Raw genomic sequence first — 19,882 nt, forward strand, 5'->3', positions numbered from 1 at the left:
CCCTTATCCAAGATGTAGTTCAGACAGGGCAAATACAATATAGGAGCTCTCTCTTTTCCACCACACCTTGCCTATTATCCTTCCAGTCCAGTTGTTTTATGCTGTTCCTAACTAGGTTCATCCATTATAATCTTTCACACACACACTCTCTTCTTTCATTTGTAATTCTATCATAAGTTTTGGCATTCTGTCTTTATGTCCAAATCATCTCAGTGTATTTATCTCCATTTTTATAAACCGACTTTCCCACTGTCCCACTACGGGCGTCAAATAGAAAGACCTGCACCTGGCGAGCTGAACCGGTCGTGGGATATCCCGGCACTAAAAGCCATACAACATTTCATTTTCGTATCATTGATCTCTCATACATTTTTACTGTACCGGCTATGGTAATGCAGATATTCATGAATTTGTATTTTTGTTGCAAAGTCCATATCAGCCCAGAGCCTCGAGAAAATGGGTTAACAGAATTTAATGAAAGTAGGTATATACAGTCAGGGAATAAAAAAACTACAGTCTAAGCTATACACAATTTTATCCACCCTGGATGAAATTGTAGTTTAGGGGAAGGCAGCTAAAATTTAATTTTTAAATACAGTACCTTAAAACTAAATATGAAGGCCTTCAATATCAAATGCTCATAACATTGATGAACAATAACATTACATTGACCATTGTTTGTTGTGATGTTCTTTGTCTCTTATTCTGCCACTCCACTCTGATAGATGGAATGACTGCTGTGTACTGAGTATAACAGCCTGACTGAATATTGGCGGGAAATAGCTGGGGAGTTACAAAACTTTCTTCTTTAGTATGCCATTCCTCTGGTTCATAGATTTTCTGATACTGCTGGTACGTAACACACTGGTTCATCATAGTATTCTAGCTATTCGATCCCTACTCTGACACGCTGCTTCGAATGAGCAGTGTGCACACTTAAGGCAGAGACTCAGTAGTAGTAGTATGATATGGTCTATAATTACAATTTAGGCCTATTCCAAATTATAGCACCACAATTCACTAAATAACTCAAAATTCAACCCTGAAAAGAACCATTTCTTAAGAAAAGCTTCTTCCTCTTCAGTTTCATTTAATTCTACATTCCTTTTATTTCAGATTAGCAGTGAAGAGGGGGTTTCTCCTCTGGCTTGGAGGAAATTTTGAGTAAATTGAGATTTTCCGGCTCATCGGGTACTCCTAGGAAACAGATTAGTAAAAGGGCATGGTTTTTCTCGTGGGACTCTCCACTATCGCCGCCGCCGTCCTCCCCCCTCCGCCCCGGCTGAAAAAAGACTAAATGTGTTCACGGATCACGGCTATCTGTGGCTTGGTCATTCCAGCTGTGGAACTTTGGACTGTTAGATCGACAGTGTAGTACTGTTTGTTAAAAGTGAGAAAATGTGTGGTTTTTTTATTTGATCGAATATTTCATGTGAAAGCCTTGCTTTCAATCGCGCCATTACTACTGATGTCATTGTAATGACCTGTGTTCATTTCAGTTGGGAAAACCACTAAGACAATCTTTCTGAGGATGTAAAAAGGCAGGTGGAGAGTGTCTGCCATTATAATGAAAACTCCCAAACCTGATCGTGACTGATGGTAGGCAAGCAGCTGCACCATTACAAAAAATTCCCTAACGCAGTCTTCATACGAGTAAAGATGCTTGGTGACTTCCCCGTCAATTTCTAGGGTAACGTCAAGAGCTATGCAATTTAATACAATCTTGCTCACAACGTGTACACTACCTAACCTAGAATTCTCTATACAATGTAGAATTCCATAGCGAAGCATGGGTACATCAGCTATACTGTATGGATTAATAAATAATTTACAGGATTGGGAGTGACTGCAAAAAGATCTTTACAAAGTTGTGAGATGAACAACAGGTTAACTTGGTTGAAAGTCAGGTTGTAAGTTTCACAAAGACGAGAAGTCCTCTGAGTTTTAATATGATAGCAACTCGTGGGGTTCACTGTAAGTACCTAGATTTTAATACAGGGAAGATCCTGCCGGGCTGAGTGGCTCAGAGCGGTTGAGATATCGGCCTTCTGACCCCAACTTGGCAGGTTCGATTCTTGCTCAGTCCGGTGGTATTTAAAGGAGCTCAAATATGTCAGTCTTGTATTGGTAGAGTTACTGGCATGTAAAAACTCCTGTGGGACTAAATTCTGGCACCTTGGCTTCTCCAAAAACCATAAATAAAGTGGGATGTAAAGCCAAGAACATTATTAAGAAAGATCTTCATTGGGGTAATCACATAAATGGGATTGTAAATAAGGGTTACAGATCTCTTCATATGGTTGAGGGTATTTATTTTTATTATTGTTATTATTAACAAATACATTGCAAATGGGAGATATCCCAGTTGGAATGGTCACGTACAGTAATGTAGTAATAAAGTTAACATAATTACCCAACAAACAAACAAACAACAAGAGTACAACAATCAAATCCATGGTAAAAAAAAAATATTACAGGAATTACTACTAGTACAAAAATTTGAAGCATACAAATAAAATTATGATGAATATTACACATTTCGCTGAAATCAATCTAGTCCAATTCACTTGTACTTCTTTTCAAAACATTCTAAAGGATGAAGTAGTGGGTTGTAGGACCATCTTTTATATCTCCCTTCCTGGACTTATTGTCACTGTGTACAGCATAGTCCTTGGTATTTCACTCCTCATTGACATCAATGAAATGGCTAAATTACAAAAACGAATTAAAGAAACATAATTTGTTGTTCTGACATTCTGCTAATGAAATGGTGGCATGACATAGCGGCTAGTAAACGATAGAAAAACAAAAGAAAATGGAAGATTTTATCAGAAAAAAAATAGTAGGGCCTACTGTATATTAAAAGTACATGCACTATCAAACATCGTTTTGTTTTGTAAATACAGTTGGGCAGTTTGAGTTTTCGTATTAAAATATTCTGTCAACAATGCATTATATAATGTAGCCTATTGTCTTCTTTTACTTTCAACTAAACCTTCAAAAAAACTATTCTTAACCTCTTAAAAATTACATTTCAGTCATTATCCAAAATGTTGATTATCCAAAAAATCCCTCTTTGTTTCAGTTAACGGAGGTTCTACTGTCATTTTTTTAGGAGGATGATTGCCAAGTTGTACTTCCTTGTAAAACAACAACAACAACAACAACCACCACCACAGTTTCATGTTGGGGGTTGGTTTTAGGCTTCTTTAATGAAGTGTTCCATTTCATTAATGGAGATTTCTATTTGCTTAGCATGATCAGAATTCCTTCATACAGGTAATACATATTCTGCTGCTGCAAAACAGGTCAATCGTTGATGTACCTGGTTATCAGTGTGCTTCCACTTCTTTTTCAGCACGGTTTGCACAAACCCTTTCCATAAGATATATATATCTCTCCATCCTGACATGGACTATGCCCAGCATGCTAGTAGAACAGGGGAAATATGCTGTCAGGCTTTGCCTCACTCCCAACCGGAAAGGGTTAACGAACATTTTAGGGAATAATTCCAGTGATCTGAAATTTTAACCTACTGAAACTGAACAGAACTTTTTATTTAACCAGGATTTTGTTTGGAAAACAAATTTATGATGCTTTGGTGGATTAAAATTTCAAGTGAGAATTTCAGTTGGCCAGTGTATCTGGTAACCCTACCTATTTTGACTGAATATTTGGGTGAATCTTGTGAGGATTTACTGTGACACAGCTTTTGGAAGATTATGATCTATATCCAGGAAATCTACTTTTGTCGGAGACAGTTTTTAAAATCACATACTTGCTTATCTTGAATTATTATTATTTTCTACACTGGAAGTATATCCTAGCTATCCCACTGCTAACGTGAACCACGGTTTGGGCAGTCTTACCCATACTTCCAGTCGTCAAGTTGCCTATTCAAGTTAGTCTTTTAGGAAAATGTGTGTGTGTATTGGCATAATTTGTAAGCCATTGTGAGAACTGAAAAATAACTTTGAAAATGAGGTGAGTGGTAAAAGTTTTAGTAGATAAATATGGCATTCACCACTTAACAATGCCTGTAGTTCTAGGTTTGAGGTCAGTAGTTGATGTGAATTTGGCCCAGTTTTACAATCAGATGCTCTTCCTGATGCAAACACGATTTCGAGGAATGTATTCACTGTTGTGTGTTTCTGTGTTGGTTGGTAGTGTATATAAAAGGAAGGCAAGTGCATTCAGATGAACACAAATACCCAGTCCCCAAGCCAAAGGAATTAACCATATGCAGTTAAACTCCCCAACCCGATCAGAAATCGAACCCGAACCCCTCTGAACCTAAAGCCAAATAAATACCTGTAACAATCAGACAAAGTTTACTACACTTAATTTAGTACTGAAAAAGAATGTTATCCAGTAAATTGTTCCAGTTGGGCACCCATCAGGTGTAAATATTTATAGTGTATAGGGCCTTAAGTGATTTTAGGCTGGGTTTCATTTCACCAACAAGCACATCCAAAAACAAACACAAAGCAAAAATTGGTTCAGGGAACAATTATATTCGGCCTTTTTTTTTTTTTTCCAGCCTGACACGTGTGAGAGCCTTTTGAGAATATTCCTTCTGTACTCCAAAGAATAATAATTATTGTTATTGGCTTCACGTCCTACTAACTACTTACATATTTTGGAGATGCCAAGGTGCCAGGATTATGTTGTGCAGTAATTTGTATATGCCAGTAAATTACAGAGAGGTGGCTAACGTATTTGAACACCTTCAAATATAGCGAGCACGCCTTATTGTAATTGTGGATATTATCAGTCTGATAATGTTATAATTTTTATGAAGTCTTTTGCAAACTAATGCTATTGGAAAAATGCTGTTTCTTGAAATCTGAGTATCTGTATATGTTACATTTTTTTCTTATTACAGTGTTTGTTTCCAAGTTCTGTATGGCCCTGAAAGTTTTATCACGGTTCTTTTTTCCAATTACTGTGCTGTATTGGAAGTAATGGTACTCTTCTCTGGAGAAAAGATAACCAGGTTTTGGAGATGGTATTCTCTCACTTTCTCTTTTACCCAGATCGAACCTGTTTCAGTTTACCAACAGTTTTTATAGCTGAAGTTCACGGTGTTGCAGAGCGATGATGGCTAATGTAAAATGTGAAGAATTTAACGTTAAAGAGAAACTTTCAGTTATAGAACATTACGACAGGCTACCATCTGAAATGTGGCTGGCGTTAGATGTTTTGTGACGGAGAGTTCAGCACTGGTCAGTAGAATTCCAAAAAACATTCTGAATATGAATGATTTACTAATGAACTCCTAAGGGAAAATCCGAAGCTAACAACAGTTAATGATCAAAAATATATAGTTCACTTAACTTTTATGCATGAATAATTAACTTTCAATTTGGTGTTTTTGGTCGTTATCAACTGGTTAATACACTGTCTGACAAAAAAAAAAAAAAAAAAAAAAAAAAATTGAAGCACCCAGAAGAAATGGTCAGATGTCAATGTAACTTTGGACGCATTCACACTATCAGCTGGTATGTAAATGATTAGGGTTGCAATTTTCTGCAACAGGTAGAATGGCCAACAGAGTGCATTAGTGTGTGTTACAAGCCCTGGTAGGATGTATAAAACCTTGAACAACGTCAGATGTTGAGTCATCGCTGTGAAGAACACAGAGATGCCGCGTACTCGTGTGAGGCAGCGTTGTCAGCACCTGACAGCGTTTGAAAGGTGTCTCATTGTGGGTCTCCATTTGGCTGGCTGGTTGAATCTTGTAATATCCAGATTTGTGAGGCATTCGCATGTGACATTGGCCTGGTCTTGGACTGCATGGGGAAACTGAGGGCAGGCATACCCGTCAAGGTTCTGGTCGCCTGACTGCCATGAGGGAGGATCGCCATATTGTGCACCAAGCACATCGTAAACCCTTCACATCTGCGTCTGTCGTCAGAGGACAAGTAATGGACTACCTGTAACAATCTCATCCCGCATCATTCGTCTGAGACTAGCAACGGCCGGACTAGGGAATTTCCGTCCCATGCATAGTCTACCGTTAACACCACAACATAAACGACTGCATCTGAAGTGGTGTCGTGACCGGGAAGCATGGACTACTGATGAATAACGTCGCATTGTGTTCAGTGAAGAATCACAGTTTTGCATTACCCCGGATGCCCATTGTCTACAAATATTGTGGTGACCTGAGAGGAGGTCCCATTCTTCCTATGTTTTGGAGAGGCACAGTAGTGTTGCTCTTGGCGGCATGGTGTGGGGAGCCATTGGATACGAGTTCAGCTCGTGGTTGGTAGTGATTGAGGGAATTCCGACGGCAAAACAATACGTCACGGACATCCTGCATTCTCATGTGTTAACCTCTCATGCGGCAGTGTCGTGGTGGCATTTTTTCAACAGGGCAGTGCTGTCCACAAATGGTATGTGTCTGTATGAACTCTCTGCATGATGTTGGGGGTACTCCTGTGGCCAGCAAGATCCCCAGATCTGCCCCCAATAGAATGTGTGAGACCAGCTTGAACGTCAACTCCATCCTAGTGCCAGTATCCAGGACATCGAGGACCAGTTGAAACAGTTGTGGGCCAACTTGCCTCAGGAGAGGATACAACGGCTTTGACACCCTTTCCAACTGAATCGGTGCATGCATCCAGGCCAGAGGGGGTGCATCGTCATGCTGATAAATGGGCTCGTACTGCCAAGTTCTTAGCAAATTTGACTCGATTTTCTAATCGCTGACATAACATCACATACCCTCTCAACATGTGAAGTTTCATTTAGTTTTCTCCTCCCTTCTGAGTGCTTCAGTTTTTTTTTTTCAGATTGTCTGCATCCCAAAGAGATCATAATAAGAGGTGTGCACTGTACATCCGGACTGAACCTTGACTGAACCTACCAACTTGAGCTACTCAGCCTGGCTTACTACAGATTTTCATGTTCATATAAATGTTATTTAGGCTGTGTATTAGAACCCACCATTCTCTTGTGAAGGAGAGGAACTTCAATACTCCCGTAGACAAAAGTGGAACAAATCTTGGATTTATTATCAAATGGTGATTGGATGATGGAACATAAAAATGTAATACCTATCAGAAATATTGTGTGAAGTGGAACATATTTTGCCTTCGTATGAACTTTGGACACCAATATAAATAACATATGAGTAACAACACAGTAAAGGTTTCCACCTATTCAATACAAAATATATTTCCTCAGCCTTACAGCTATTCATATCAGTACCAAAAATAGGGCTGTTGGGATACACGAGCTAGATTCAAACGACAACATTTATCTCTTTTCAGGGCACACTTGTACTTAATTTCTCAAGAAGGCTATTCCTATGCCCCTTTGATCATATTTCCAGAGTTTCATGAACGCTTATCTTCACCAACATTGAAAGCGTGTTTGTTCCAAGTCTGTATAATCACAATATAGTTTTAGACTTTATTCAAAGTAGGTATAATGTTGAATGTATTTCATCAGTGGAGTGCCAAGAATGATGTCTGCCATTCAACAATAGCTACCTCGGCTTGGGTTGAATCCACAAACGTGGTTTCGTTAGTGGGACACACTACCTCTGATCCACCGAAGGAACTATTGGTGTAATGGCAATATCCTGAAGTTGTCCCTTGTCATGAGGTGTTTAGCTCTTTTGAACCTCTCTACTTTTGATCACTTTCTGACCATTAGAATTATAATTCTGTGGTTGTATTAATTTCTTGCACAAGATAATTTAATGAGGACAAATGTTGCTATTATAACATGTAACTTTAACTGGAAGGATCTCCAAAGACCCATAATTTCTACCATTGAGAAATTAGTTTCCTATAAATGTCATAAAATAAACATTAGTCCTATTATCTTGATAGTCTACCTTTGTAGCGGAATGGTTAACACTATTGGCTTCTGTCCTTGAGGTGTCCAAGTTCCATTCCCGGTACTACCAAAGATTTAAGATTGGCATGAGGGTTGTTATGTGGTTAACAAACTACATGCAGCTCACCTCCCATAAGGGTGTGCCTGAAAAGAGCTGCACCACTTTGAAACAGGAGTTTAATAGTTTCCTATAATGATGGAACAATAAATTACTCTTATTAATCTGTTCGATTCATTATAAAGGATGAATTCGTACTACTTCATCTTTCATCATTAGTGATTACTTTTACTAAACCAAGACACGTACTGTAGGATATCGACACCATTGAAAACAAAATATATTTTATATTGGCAGGACTTTACAGTCTTATAAATCATTTGCAATAGTTCAACATTTTCAATTACAGTAGGACTTATTAACTGAAAGTAACAATCAGATTCAGTAGCAGCGTAAATAAGTTTCAAGATCTATTGATTCAATACTATGTACAAATAAAATGTATACATTAAAACCAATAACTTTAACCAGTTAGGCATTTATTACAAAATGGGGCACAGAGGTTTTTCACAAGACTCCAGTTGTGTGAATAGTACTTTATTGACGTCGTGAAATTCTTATAGTAGGTACATTGATAACTCAGGATGTAACTGAGCCGTTATTTTGGAACTTGAGAAGACAACAAGTTTTGTTTCTGATATAATTTACATTATTTGCACACTACATTGCTACTTTGATTCAAGATGTGGAACAAACTTCAAACTTTACTAAAACTTAACCTGTTAATTGATTACAAAAAAAATTGATGAAACACATTTACATGCCATTAATATTAGTAAATCATCTTCATAAATTCAGTATGGAAGCTGGAGTATTTACTCAATATAACCTCATGAAATTCAAAGAAAGTTAGCCTTTTTTTTTCTTCTTCATAACAGAAAATCTTATGCTAATTATTGAGTCAGCTCTAAGTTGGTTGCTTTTTTGATATTTAGTATCAGTACACCAGTTTTTGTCATTTGCAGTCCACTGCAAAGTACTGTGCCCACACCATCACATTTTATTAGTGTTTTACAACCTCTGAATTTCATTTCTCTTTCTCATTATCATCTTTTTCTTCCATATTTTTGTTGCAGTTCGGTGCAATCTTTATTATTATTATTATTATTATTATTATTATTCCGCTGCCTCATGCCATGTATCATCTAATAAACCCTTTCTCCTATCTTTGCCAAAAATTTGTTGGGTTGCCCTATGTTTTTTTTGTTTTTTTCGAAATTACTAGTATATTTTAAAAATTAATTCAACCGATGCAGTTGACATCCCACCATGTACGTTCACTTCCTTTTTCATCTTTCTTTGTAGCTTTTATGGCATCGTGTTTTAATGGTGCTGAACACTGGAAGAATGGACCAGGCGGCAACTGAACAGCAACATCCTCCTTCAACTATTCCAAAAACCAGAGATGTCTTCTTCCCACATAAGGAAGTGAAGAAGGGACCCGTGATAACAATTATAATAATATGAGCGGGCATAGTGAAGTGCCCATGCCTTCTGAAACTCTTACGAAGCGAGAAGCACTCATCGAGGATACAGTTGTTCAACAGCAGCAGCAAATGTTTCAAGAAGTTAAGATAGGAGATCTTGATTCCTATGATACTGGCAGTGATGATGGTGGACTTTCGTATGATGATCAGGAGCCAATTCTATGTGAGGTGGTATTGCAGGAAGAGACAGATGATAGTGGTTCAGAGTGCCAGGCCACAGACAGTACTGATTCCAAGCAATCGACTGATACAGATCAGCCCTCTCTCTCCCAAGTTTTTCTTTTGAGTGGATTTCATGAAGGTCTGTTTAAATGTCCTGCGTGTACACTGAAGTTCAACACTAAAGATGAATTAAGTGACCATATGAGGTATCACCAGCAACTTGCTCATTGGTGTAAACATTGCTACGAATGTTTTAGCAGTGGTTACCTGCTTCGTGTTCATATGAGGCAACATTCAAATAAGGAATGTGTTGTTTGTGATTACTGCAAAAAGTCCTTTGCTAAGAAAACCATCCTTTTAAGACACTTACGTAAACATACTCTGGAAATCAAATGTGAGGTCTGTAATAAAGGATTTACATGTAATTCTGCTCTTAACGATCATTTAAGGACTCATACTGGTGAGCGGCCGTTCACTTGTAAAACGTGTGGCGGCTGTTTTATTAGGAAAGGTGATCTTAAAATTCATGAAAGAACACATACAGGTGAAAAGCTGTTTATTTGTCCTGAGTGCGGGAAAACCTTCCCAACATGCAGCAAGTTAGCAGATCATATTAGGACACATACAGGGGAGCGTCCTTTCCAGTGCCCAGTGTGTTTCAAGTGCTTCTCTAGAAAAGACGGACTACGAGTCCACATTAGATTGCATTCAGGCGAAAAACCGTTTGAATGTGAGACATGTAGTAAACATTTTGGTGACTCTCAGGCTCTCATGAAACATACTAGGACACATACTGGAGAGCGTCCTTTCAAGTGTGACCACTGTGACCGATGGTTTTCGAAGCGAAGTAACTTGGTTTCTCACATGAAAGTACACACAGGAGATCGTCCGTGGGTGTGTCAGTATTGCAATAAGGCATACATTACTAAAGATAATCTTGCTAGGCATGAGATCAGTCATACTGGAAACAAGCCGTTCAAATGTCCTGAGTGTGATAAAGCTTTTGGTCGGCAGTATAATTTAGTTACTCATTTAAAAGTTCACACTGGCCTTGATCTAATAAAATGCAGGACTTGTGATCGAACATTCACAACAGCAAGTAGTCGTAATGAGCACGAAAAGAGGCATCGTCATGGACCTCTGTATTCAGTAGAAAATTTGAATAAAATTACTTAAATTGAGATGTTTTGTAAAAGTTTTCCCCATTAAAATGTAATCATAAGAGATAGTGGCAAGAGAACTCCTTTTGTCTTTAGAGGAATCTTATCATTTTATCGAATATCTGTTGTCAAACGTACTGTATTTCTGAAGCGTTTTGATAGACTCCTTATTTATATGCCTTTTGAAAATATGGAGTGAGCTAAATTAATTTATTTTGGAATGGATGTAGAAATTATTGTAATAAATTGTTTTTTCTTGACCAGACCAGTTGTATTCATAACATAGTCTATTTTTATTGAGCACTTTTAGATTTTTAAATGCTTGATGAACTGGAAAGAATGCAGTAAAGTAACATATGCATTTATAAATTCAAAGCTATACTACAAGGGCCTGAACTGTATGGCATAAAATGTTTTGCAGAATTTGTTTTTAAGTATGGTCCAAGATTTTTATGGTAAATCTATTGGCTCCAAAATGTTAGAGAGCAAGGAAAATTACAACTGGTTATATCCTTAAGGTACAAAGATTATAAAAGATTAATTGGATTATATTGTTCTGAAGTGAACACAGTCAGTGGTGTTAAGCCATAATTGTAACCTTCATTATTTAAATGCTGTCATTGGCCATATGGAATGTAACTTAAGTTTTACATTGGATTCAAATTAAATTTGCTGTATGTTATGACAGAAATGTTAATTATAATTTGAAATCTGCTTCTGTCCAGCTGACAGTGTAGTAACCAAATCTTTTGTCCACAAGACTGTTTTTCCCTCACTGCTGCAGTATTACAGTAGAGAGTAATTGAGGAATTGTTATTCTATTGATCATCTTTTCTAGATCATTTATGGGATTATAGTAGTGATATGAAGGAGAGGGCATATAAATCACTGGCAAGAGCCCAATTATAGAGTATGGTTCCAGTGTATGAGACCATCACCAGGATTACTTGATTCAAAAACCAGAAAAGATCCAGTGGGAAGTAGCACAAATTGTCCTGATTGATTTCTGACAAAATTGAAGAAATGTTGCAAACTTTGGGTTGGGGAGGACTTGAGAAAAAGTAGATGGACTGCTCGGCTAAGCAGCATGTTCCAAGGTGTCAGTGGAGAGATTGTGCTTGAATGGTATTTTAAAAGTGGGAAAGTTCATAAGATGATGATCAAGTTAGAATTCAAGAGGACAAATTGGGGCAAATATTAATTTATTGGAAGAGGAGTTGGGGATTAGAATTATTAAAAAAAAAAAGGTTTGATAAATGTCCAACTTCCTTGAAATCATAGGAAATGTTAGGTAAACGATTGTTAGGGAATCTGCCACCTAGGCATTAGCACTAAATGCATATCAGTTGTGATTGATATGAAGATTGGAGGTACATAGTGTACCTTCATTCCCAATATTACAAATTTGATTCTTGTGAAGGTATATGGTATTTCTTTGTAGGGCAGATATAACCGTGGCATATAAGCAAACCCATTTGGGCTGGGCTGAGTTGCTGGTTTTCTAAATCCAAGTTGGTAGGTTCAATTTCTGCTCAGGCCAGTGATATTTGGAGAAGAGTGCAGTTGCGGGTAGTATGGCAAGGAACGAAGAAAAAGGGTTCTGGGAATTTTAAGATTTGAAATCAGAATGGCATGTTTTTAAGCCATTTCATAACCTTAAATATGTCATTTTTTTACTTCAAGTAATTGCAAGTAACTTATGCAATTTTTCACTTATTTATTTACTTTTTTTAATCTTAAGTCTGCACCACTCTCACAGTGCCCTTGTTTGAAAGTGCTTATATTTGCCAGCCCTGAATCAGTACATTTACCAGCATGTAAATTAACTCCTTTGCAACAGAATTTACAGAAGAGATAATATTTGAGGATTTATTTCACTTTCAAACTAAGCTGTGAAGGATTGTTAGCCAAGCTGAGTGGCTCAGATGGTTGAGGCGCTGCCCTTCTGATCCCAACTTGGAAGGTTCGATACTGGCTCAGTCTGGTGGTATTTGAAGGTACTCAAATACATCAGCCTCATGTCTGTAGATTTACTGGCACGTAACAGAACTCCTGAGGCACAAATTCTGGCACCTCTGAATATCCAAAAACAGTCAAGAGTAGTTAGTGACACACAAAAACAATAACACATCATGAAGGATTGTTACATTGTTATTCATCGGTATTGACACTGCTTTCACCATGAACTTTTCATCATTACAATCTTCGTCGTCTTCAGTACTTCATTGAAGAACCCATTGAAGAACCCATTTCGTTAAGCAACTTTTTATCCGTCATATATTTATTAAATGCGAAAGCGTTTTTATTGAACACTTATTATTGTATATTTTGTCCCTTCTTTAAATCGTGTAACTTGTCCTGGACACTGATTATTACAGTCAGTCTTTCCACATTATCTTTACAACTATGATTAAATGATTTGGTTCTCATAGCAGTGGCTATATCAACAGCAGGAGGCAAGAGCCGCGATTTTAATTAAAATTTTGCTTCCAGTCCCATCGAGGATATTTGCTAAAATGTTCAAAATTCTGCCCAGATATTTCTTTTGCCTAATATAAAAGGGTGTGTTGGGAAGAAGAGAACATAATTATGGTCACTCTAAGTAAACTAGCAATAAAAACTGTACTGTTGTCTTGTGACATTTTCGACTCTCCCAAGAAGAAAGTCATGTATGGTAGTGTGTGGTGTTGTTTGCAAGATATTTAAGAAATTTCATGGAGCTACATAACGCCAGTTTATTAGGCTACTAAACCAGCCATTCTCAACCTTTGAGAGACTGGAGCGTGGCAAATTATTTCTCTATAAGAAGTGGGCCAGGTCCCAACAAATTTACTCGTAAATATGTTTCCATTTCTTTTCAAGTTCATACATTTAACGTAAGTATTAATAATTAAGTGTAGTCTCCGTGGCATCATCATCATTGGCTCAACAGCCCTGTGTGGCCTTTGGCTTTCCTCAGAAGTTTTTGCCATTCTTTTCTGTTCAGTGCCATGTTCGTCCAGTTCTTAATTCCTAGGATCCCCATGTCCTGACATATGCAGTCCTCCCACCTCAACTTCAGTCTTCCAACTTTCTGAGAGGGCTTCAGTCTGGCACAATGTTAAGACATTCCATAATCCAATTCTCAAGTCCAGTAAGCATTTTCCACTTAGTGTTGAAGAACTCAGGCTGGCTAATTCTCCTCTGGATTTCATAACTAGTTTAACGTGTTGGGTTGTCAGCTCTTCACCACCCCCTGGAGGACCGATGTTTTCTGTTAGGGTTTTCTTCCTTAGCTGATGGATCCCCATTTTAAAGCATCAGGAAATCGCTTTCCCACCCTCGCTCGACTTAACTGCATAAAAGTTGCCCAGGAGCCATGGCACGGACATGCATGCACTGGGCGTGGTAGGACTGAATGGTATTTCCTTTGTTTTATTAGTACACTTCTATCGTCAGGCACCCGCAGGACCAAGTGCTGCCCCTTTGCCCCCATTTAGGACCCCCTTTTAGGAAATCACAACGCTCTTGCTGTGAAACAACCACTTGTGCTATGCGAACTTGCGAAGATACAGTATTCACTGTGACTATTCAGTTTGTTTCTTTATACTTCCCAACTAATTGGCCACAGGCGTCTGCAGATGTTATTTCATTCAGATTTGAGACCAGAGGATTCGCTTCCCATCGTAATTGACTTGCAGACATTTTTTATGACTGGTCATAAACAGTGGTAATTCCTTTCCCAATATTGAAATACTTCTGTTTCTGAAAATAACCCTTAGTCACTGAAATTTGCTACACAGATATTAGTTACTTAGATTTTAGATTTTTTTTTTTTAGAGGCAATCAAGGTCTTTGCTTTATGACACAATCACGAAAATACTTTCCTAAGAATATTTCCACTATAAAATATTTATTCATGGAAAATGCTTAGTAAAATTCCAGGGAACATCTCACAGTCCAGTGTAATTGTTTCCAAGCCCAGGGACCTATTCCACAAAAGTATGGTCTTGTACATTACAAGTAAATTCTCTAGTAACTAGTACAAATACCAGAATTTCTGTTCCACAAAAGAATTTTCTACAGTTGTACTTTACTACTCCATACTTACAAATTACCATTGAATTTTTATGGGTGTGTTCTACGAAAGTACTAGTACAGCGCAACCTTGGATTGAGAGCATAATTTGTTCCGGCTACATGCTTGTAAAAAATCAGATCAAAAATTGGATGTATGATTTTTGATATGCTCTATTGGTGGAAAAATATCTAATTCCCTTCATGGGAATTTAGTATTACTACATGCTTGTAATCCAAAGCGTTCGTATATCAGAGCAAGTTTTCCCATAAGAAACAATTGAAACGCAGATGATTCGTCCACAAAACAAAAAATATTTATTAGCAAACCATTTCCAAAACAAAATATAACATAAAACAAACTAACGTGCACTTTTCATTACAACAGAATCATTGTTAAGTGTGAGCGAGACGAGAAATGACATGAGAAGAGTTACTGTGTAGCATGAATTTCACTAACAGAGTCACTGCTATCTGCTGGCTCACTGGAATTGTTTTCTTTCGTGCAACTTTAATGAGGAACTTGTCCAATGACTGTTGCTTTCGCCTCTTTTTAAGGATTTCACGAAAATGTGACATTGCATTGTCATTGAACTGATTCAGCGCTCGCACTGCTACAGCCTTATTCCGGTGGTGTTTTTCTATAACATTTTGCACCATTTCCCACATTTTGCACTTCTCCCGAATCTCAGTTGAAGTGCGAGATTCCTCTGACAAGATCTCCATAACCTCTTCCTGTTGATCGCGATGCAGGTCCGTCAGTTTATTGGTGGCCAGTTCCTGGCTATGTTCTTCCACCAGCTCTTGAATGTCCACGTTATTCACCTCCAGCACCATAGTCTTCCCTAAGGACTCAATTTCATCGACAATCGGCGGCTCACTGTCACCAACAATCCCCTCAAGGTCACGTCCAAGAACAGTCAGGCCACAGCTTTCCCCAAGCGGAAGTGAGAGTTCTCTTGGTGACTCCATCCCAGGCTTTATTGATGATCTTCAGGCAGTTCACGATGGGGAAATGATTTCTCCCAAACTCTCTGAGGGTAAGGTTTGTTCCTTCAGTCAGTTCGAAGCATCGCTGAAATAGCGCTTTGGTGTATACATTCTTGAAGTTTGAAATGACTTGCTGATCCATAGACTGGAGTAGTGGAGTAGTGTTGGGAGGAAGGAACTTAATCTTAAGGAACTTGAATTCCTCCAGTAAGTCGTCCTCAAGGCCTCAAGACCTGGAGGATGAGCAGGAGCATTGTCCATAACCAGCAAAACTTTGAGCAGCAGATTATTTTCTGAAAGGTATTTCTCCACTACAGGACCAAAGATCTCGTTCATCCATTCAACAAACGAACAGAGAAGGCGAAAACGTAGGCACACGTGACGCCTGTATTAAGGAACGTCACTCGCTTATCAAGTTACAGTTTATTTAAAAAGTTTGTTCGTCTTGCAAAACACTTGTACACCAAGTTACTCGCATTCCGAGGTTTCACTGTACTTGTAACTTACTAGTGAATTGCGAAGTATTCTCTTCCAGTGAAAGGACATACATATATAAATTTACTAGTGCTCTTTAAATATGCTTATTTCAGGTACATTTTAGATAAATATGTGGTCTAGCAGTAGTGATGGTGGTGAAAATGAAAACTACCACTTGTACAGGGAAAGAATATCCTTCCAGTTTAACATTGTATTTGAATACAATGAATGTTTTAGGTTAAGCACAATACAAATGGAAGAACTTTTGATAGATATTGGGCATAGGTTAAAACATCCTACGAACAGAAATAAATCTCTATCTGTTAAACAACAGTTACTAACAACACTACATTGGCTAGGAAATGGTGGTCAGTACCATTGTATTGCAGATATGCATGGGATGGCAAAATCTTTGGTCTGTGGTAGCTGCAATAAATGATATAAAATTTCCTCAAATTGTTCGTTGGCCTGAAAATACTGACTGAACAAACATGTTTCAAGAAGGACATTCCTGGAATCATTAATGAGCAGAATATCTCTTATATATGTCCAACTTTTCCCCTCAAAAGCTCCATGAGCTTTTCCCAAGTCAAATACTTCCATCCAACCATTTATTTTGTCTTGTTTTTTCAGACTCTCGCTGAATGCACCAAAACAAATATATTTTCTTCCTTCTATTTCCTTCAAAATGAATACTGTAACTTAGTTTCTCTTGACATCATTGTAACAATTCATGCAGAGTTTGCAATTTCGTAACATTTAAGTTTGGCGGCCGAATATCGTTATTGGCGCCATCTGATTCCTAATGACAGGCCAAGGTATGTCAGACTATCGTGGAACATATGCGAGGATTACCAGAGAACAGAATGGGTGATAATAGGAGTAATTTCCTATCACCAAAGAAATAAACTGAAAAATAACATCGTAGCATTAAGAAATTCACAGAAATATTAGTTCTTTGAATCTTTGCTGCATAACTTACCTTAAATTATGATATTACGATAAATGAGGTAAGCATAATGTAATTCAACGAATGGAATATGAAGATAAACAGCTGATTCATGCTATGACGTGTGTTTATTAATATGTTGTCACTTGTAAAACTTGTAACAATTCACTGGTAATATACAAGAGACTTTCAATGTTTTGTGGAACAGAAATGTACAACTCCATACATTACAAGAACACACACTAGTAACTTGTAATGTACAAGACCATAATTTTGTGGAATAGGCCCCAGTACAGGGCTGCAGCCTGGCAGTAGAGAAACACTGTACTAAACCATAATACTGAGAAAGGTGAATACGTGGTTATGGTCGCGTAGCTGTTAGCTTACATTTCAGAGATGATGGGTTTTAATTGCATCGTCAGCAGCCCTGAAGATGGTTTTCCATGATTTCCTTTTCTTATACCTTACCTTGACACCACAGCTGCTACTTTCCCAGTCTTAGCCCTTTGCCATCCTTATGTCACCAAAAACATTCCATATTTATTAACCATTGTGGTTTGATTTGATAATGGTCCATATTAACTACAATCTCTACTCCAATATACCTTTGATAATTAACAATCAGCCTTGTCAATACTTAAAGTTGTTTAATTTTTTACACCTCGTACATCATACATGTTTTGAGGACCTTGCTGTCCTCTTCCTCAACGTTTTTGTTCTCTCGCTACCAGTTATCTCTTGGACCTCTTTAATTATTAGACATCAAACACCATTGTTCTAAACATCTCTTAGTAGAAATCTAATATGTGTCCTAATTAAAATAAAGTATATCCTAAATGTTATAAAAGAACACTAAAATTACACTATTCTATTTTCAATTTTCTTCAAATGTCATCCTTGTGTAGTACCTAAGAATACAATCAATTTATTAAAATTAGTGTCTCAAAATTTTTACAAAAAATTGGAGTAGAACCTTCAATGTGTTAGTGCAACGTTAAATCACTAGTAAGAAAAATGAACTAGCGTTAGATGAGGTTTTAACATGTTAAGAAATGGTCATGGCAACAATTTTCTTTCTGAATGTTTACTCTTTAGTGCCAAAAGTTACCTGAATATTGCTTTGAGGAACAAATATTATTGATGTTTGTTGATTATAATCAAACATTTCTTAACTCTTTATATGCAAAGAGGACTGAAAAATCTCATAATTGAATATTTTGTTAGTCCTGTATCTTTGTGAAGAAGTATCAGAACTACTCTTTAAAATTTCAGTTAAATTAGTAGGATAACATGGGCATTTGAGCATATAAACCATCTTACTTGCATGATACTACCAACTTATGGTAACTTAGTAACAAAGTAACTTAATACCTTCATCTTTTTGTCTTAATGTAGTTTTGATGTAAGTTGTATATAAACTACTGTATTGTCTCTCACCTTCTACCTTTTTTATTGAGTGGTTTAATCTGCTCCATGATAGAACTGGGAAGCTGCATTTTAGGAGATCTGGGGTTCAAATCCAGAGTCTACTGATCTATCTGGAGTATGCTCTTCGGCAGCAAAATGCTAATTCCCTATTTGATGATTCAGGCCCCTATGAGATTCACTGATCTAAATCATTCCAGTTACACACACTCGCTTTAGATCCTTCAATTATAACAGGCCCCTATATTTAAAAAGAGTTTCTACACACAGAAGTATCCATGGTTGTTTAACAAAAATATTCCCATGCCCACAAAAACAATTTATCATTAACACCCACCACCTTGAAATGGGAATGAAAAGTGAAAACATAAGTAGAATTTTGATCATCTGTAACCATCAGCATTTTCCCTTATCCAGCTCAGCTGGGTTGGAGCATTTATAGTACTTCACCTTCCTCTCTCCTTCCGTGGTCTTCTGTAACTCCATTCTATTCCAGGTTTCTACGTACACTGGCCATGATCAAGTCTATCCATCCATCTTTCTCTGTGTCTCCCTCTTTGATTGCTTGTCCTCAAACTTAGCCTCCGTCATCTGTTTTGGTATCCTTTCCTCCTCCATTCTTTACATGTCCGAACCATCTTCGTCTATTCTTCCCATTTCTGTCATTCAACTTCTGTATTTCAGTTTCCTTCCTGACATTTTCATTTCGCACCTCGTCTTTCCTATCCCAGTGCTTAGGAATTTAATTTCACTGATTTTCACATTTTGCTCTTCTTCACACTGAATTTCGTACCGTATTTCACAATGTTCTTATTCGTTTGCTTATGTGGTATGTCCAGTTGTTCTTGCGCCTCATTAATGTCCATTTTCCACACCAGAGTATTATCGGCAAATGGTATTTACCTTCATCTCTCTTCACTGAACGCTTCCTTCGACTCTACTCTTCTTGTCACTGCCCAGGTCTCTGCTGTTTATGTCAATATGGATGTAATCTTGTACATCACTTCCTTATACTTCCTCCGTACCTTCTCCTTCCAAACTAGATTCTGTACTTCCTGGTCCCCTGTTGCAGTCTTCTGCTAATCTCTACATCCAGCCTTGCATTTTGCATTAGTTTACTTCTGAGGTATTAGAAGCTGTCCACAATTTCAAGGTTCTGATCTCTAATATTTATGATTCCTGATCATCTCTTATCCCAGTTTTGTATTTTGTACAGATGCTCACCGGCATATCAGGTTTGATTAAATTGGAAAAATGTCATATATTCA

At 37.6% G+C, this 19,882-nt stretch overlaps 2 protein-coding genes across 5 annotated transcripts in view; both read left to right on the top strand.

The window, feature by feature from the left end:
• The window catches only part of fz2 (frizzled 2), a 320,663-nt gene that overhangs the window by 182,546 nt on the left and 118,235 nt on the right, over nt 1-19,882 (top strand). The window lies entirely within an intron of this gene.
• Nucleotides 1-19,882, top strand: part of LOC136857293 (gastrula zinc finger protein XlCGF57.1) — a 73,896-nt gene that overhangs the window by 48,641 nt on the left and 5,373 nt on the right. For 2 of the 4 annotated variants that reach the window (XM_067135834.2, XM_067135835.2), the window contains one exon: nt 9,215-10,981. The exons of the other annotated variants lie outside the window; for them this stretch is intronic. In XM_067135834.2, coding sequence (XP_066991935.2) covers nt 9,373-10,734 — 1,362 coding nt within the window. In that variant the 5' untranslated portion in view covers nt 9,215-9,372 and the 3' untranslated portion in view covers nt 10,735-10,981. Of the gene's footprint in view, nt 1-9,214; nt 10,982-19,882 lie in introns of those variants that run through there. 4 annotated transcript variants of the gene reach the window in all.

Source organism: Anabrus simplex, chromosome 1 (assembly GCF_040414725.1).
Source record: "Anabrus simplex isolate iqAnaSimp1 chromosome 1, ASM4041472v1, whole genome shotgun sequence".
NCBI lineage: Eukaryota > Metazoa > Arthropoda > Insecta > Orthoptera > Tettigoniidae > Anabrus > Anabrus simplex.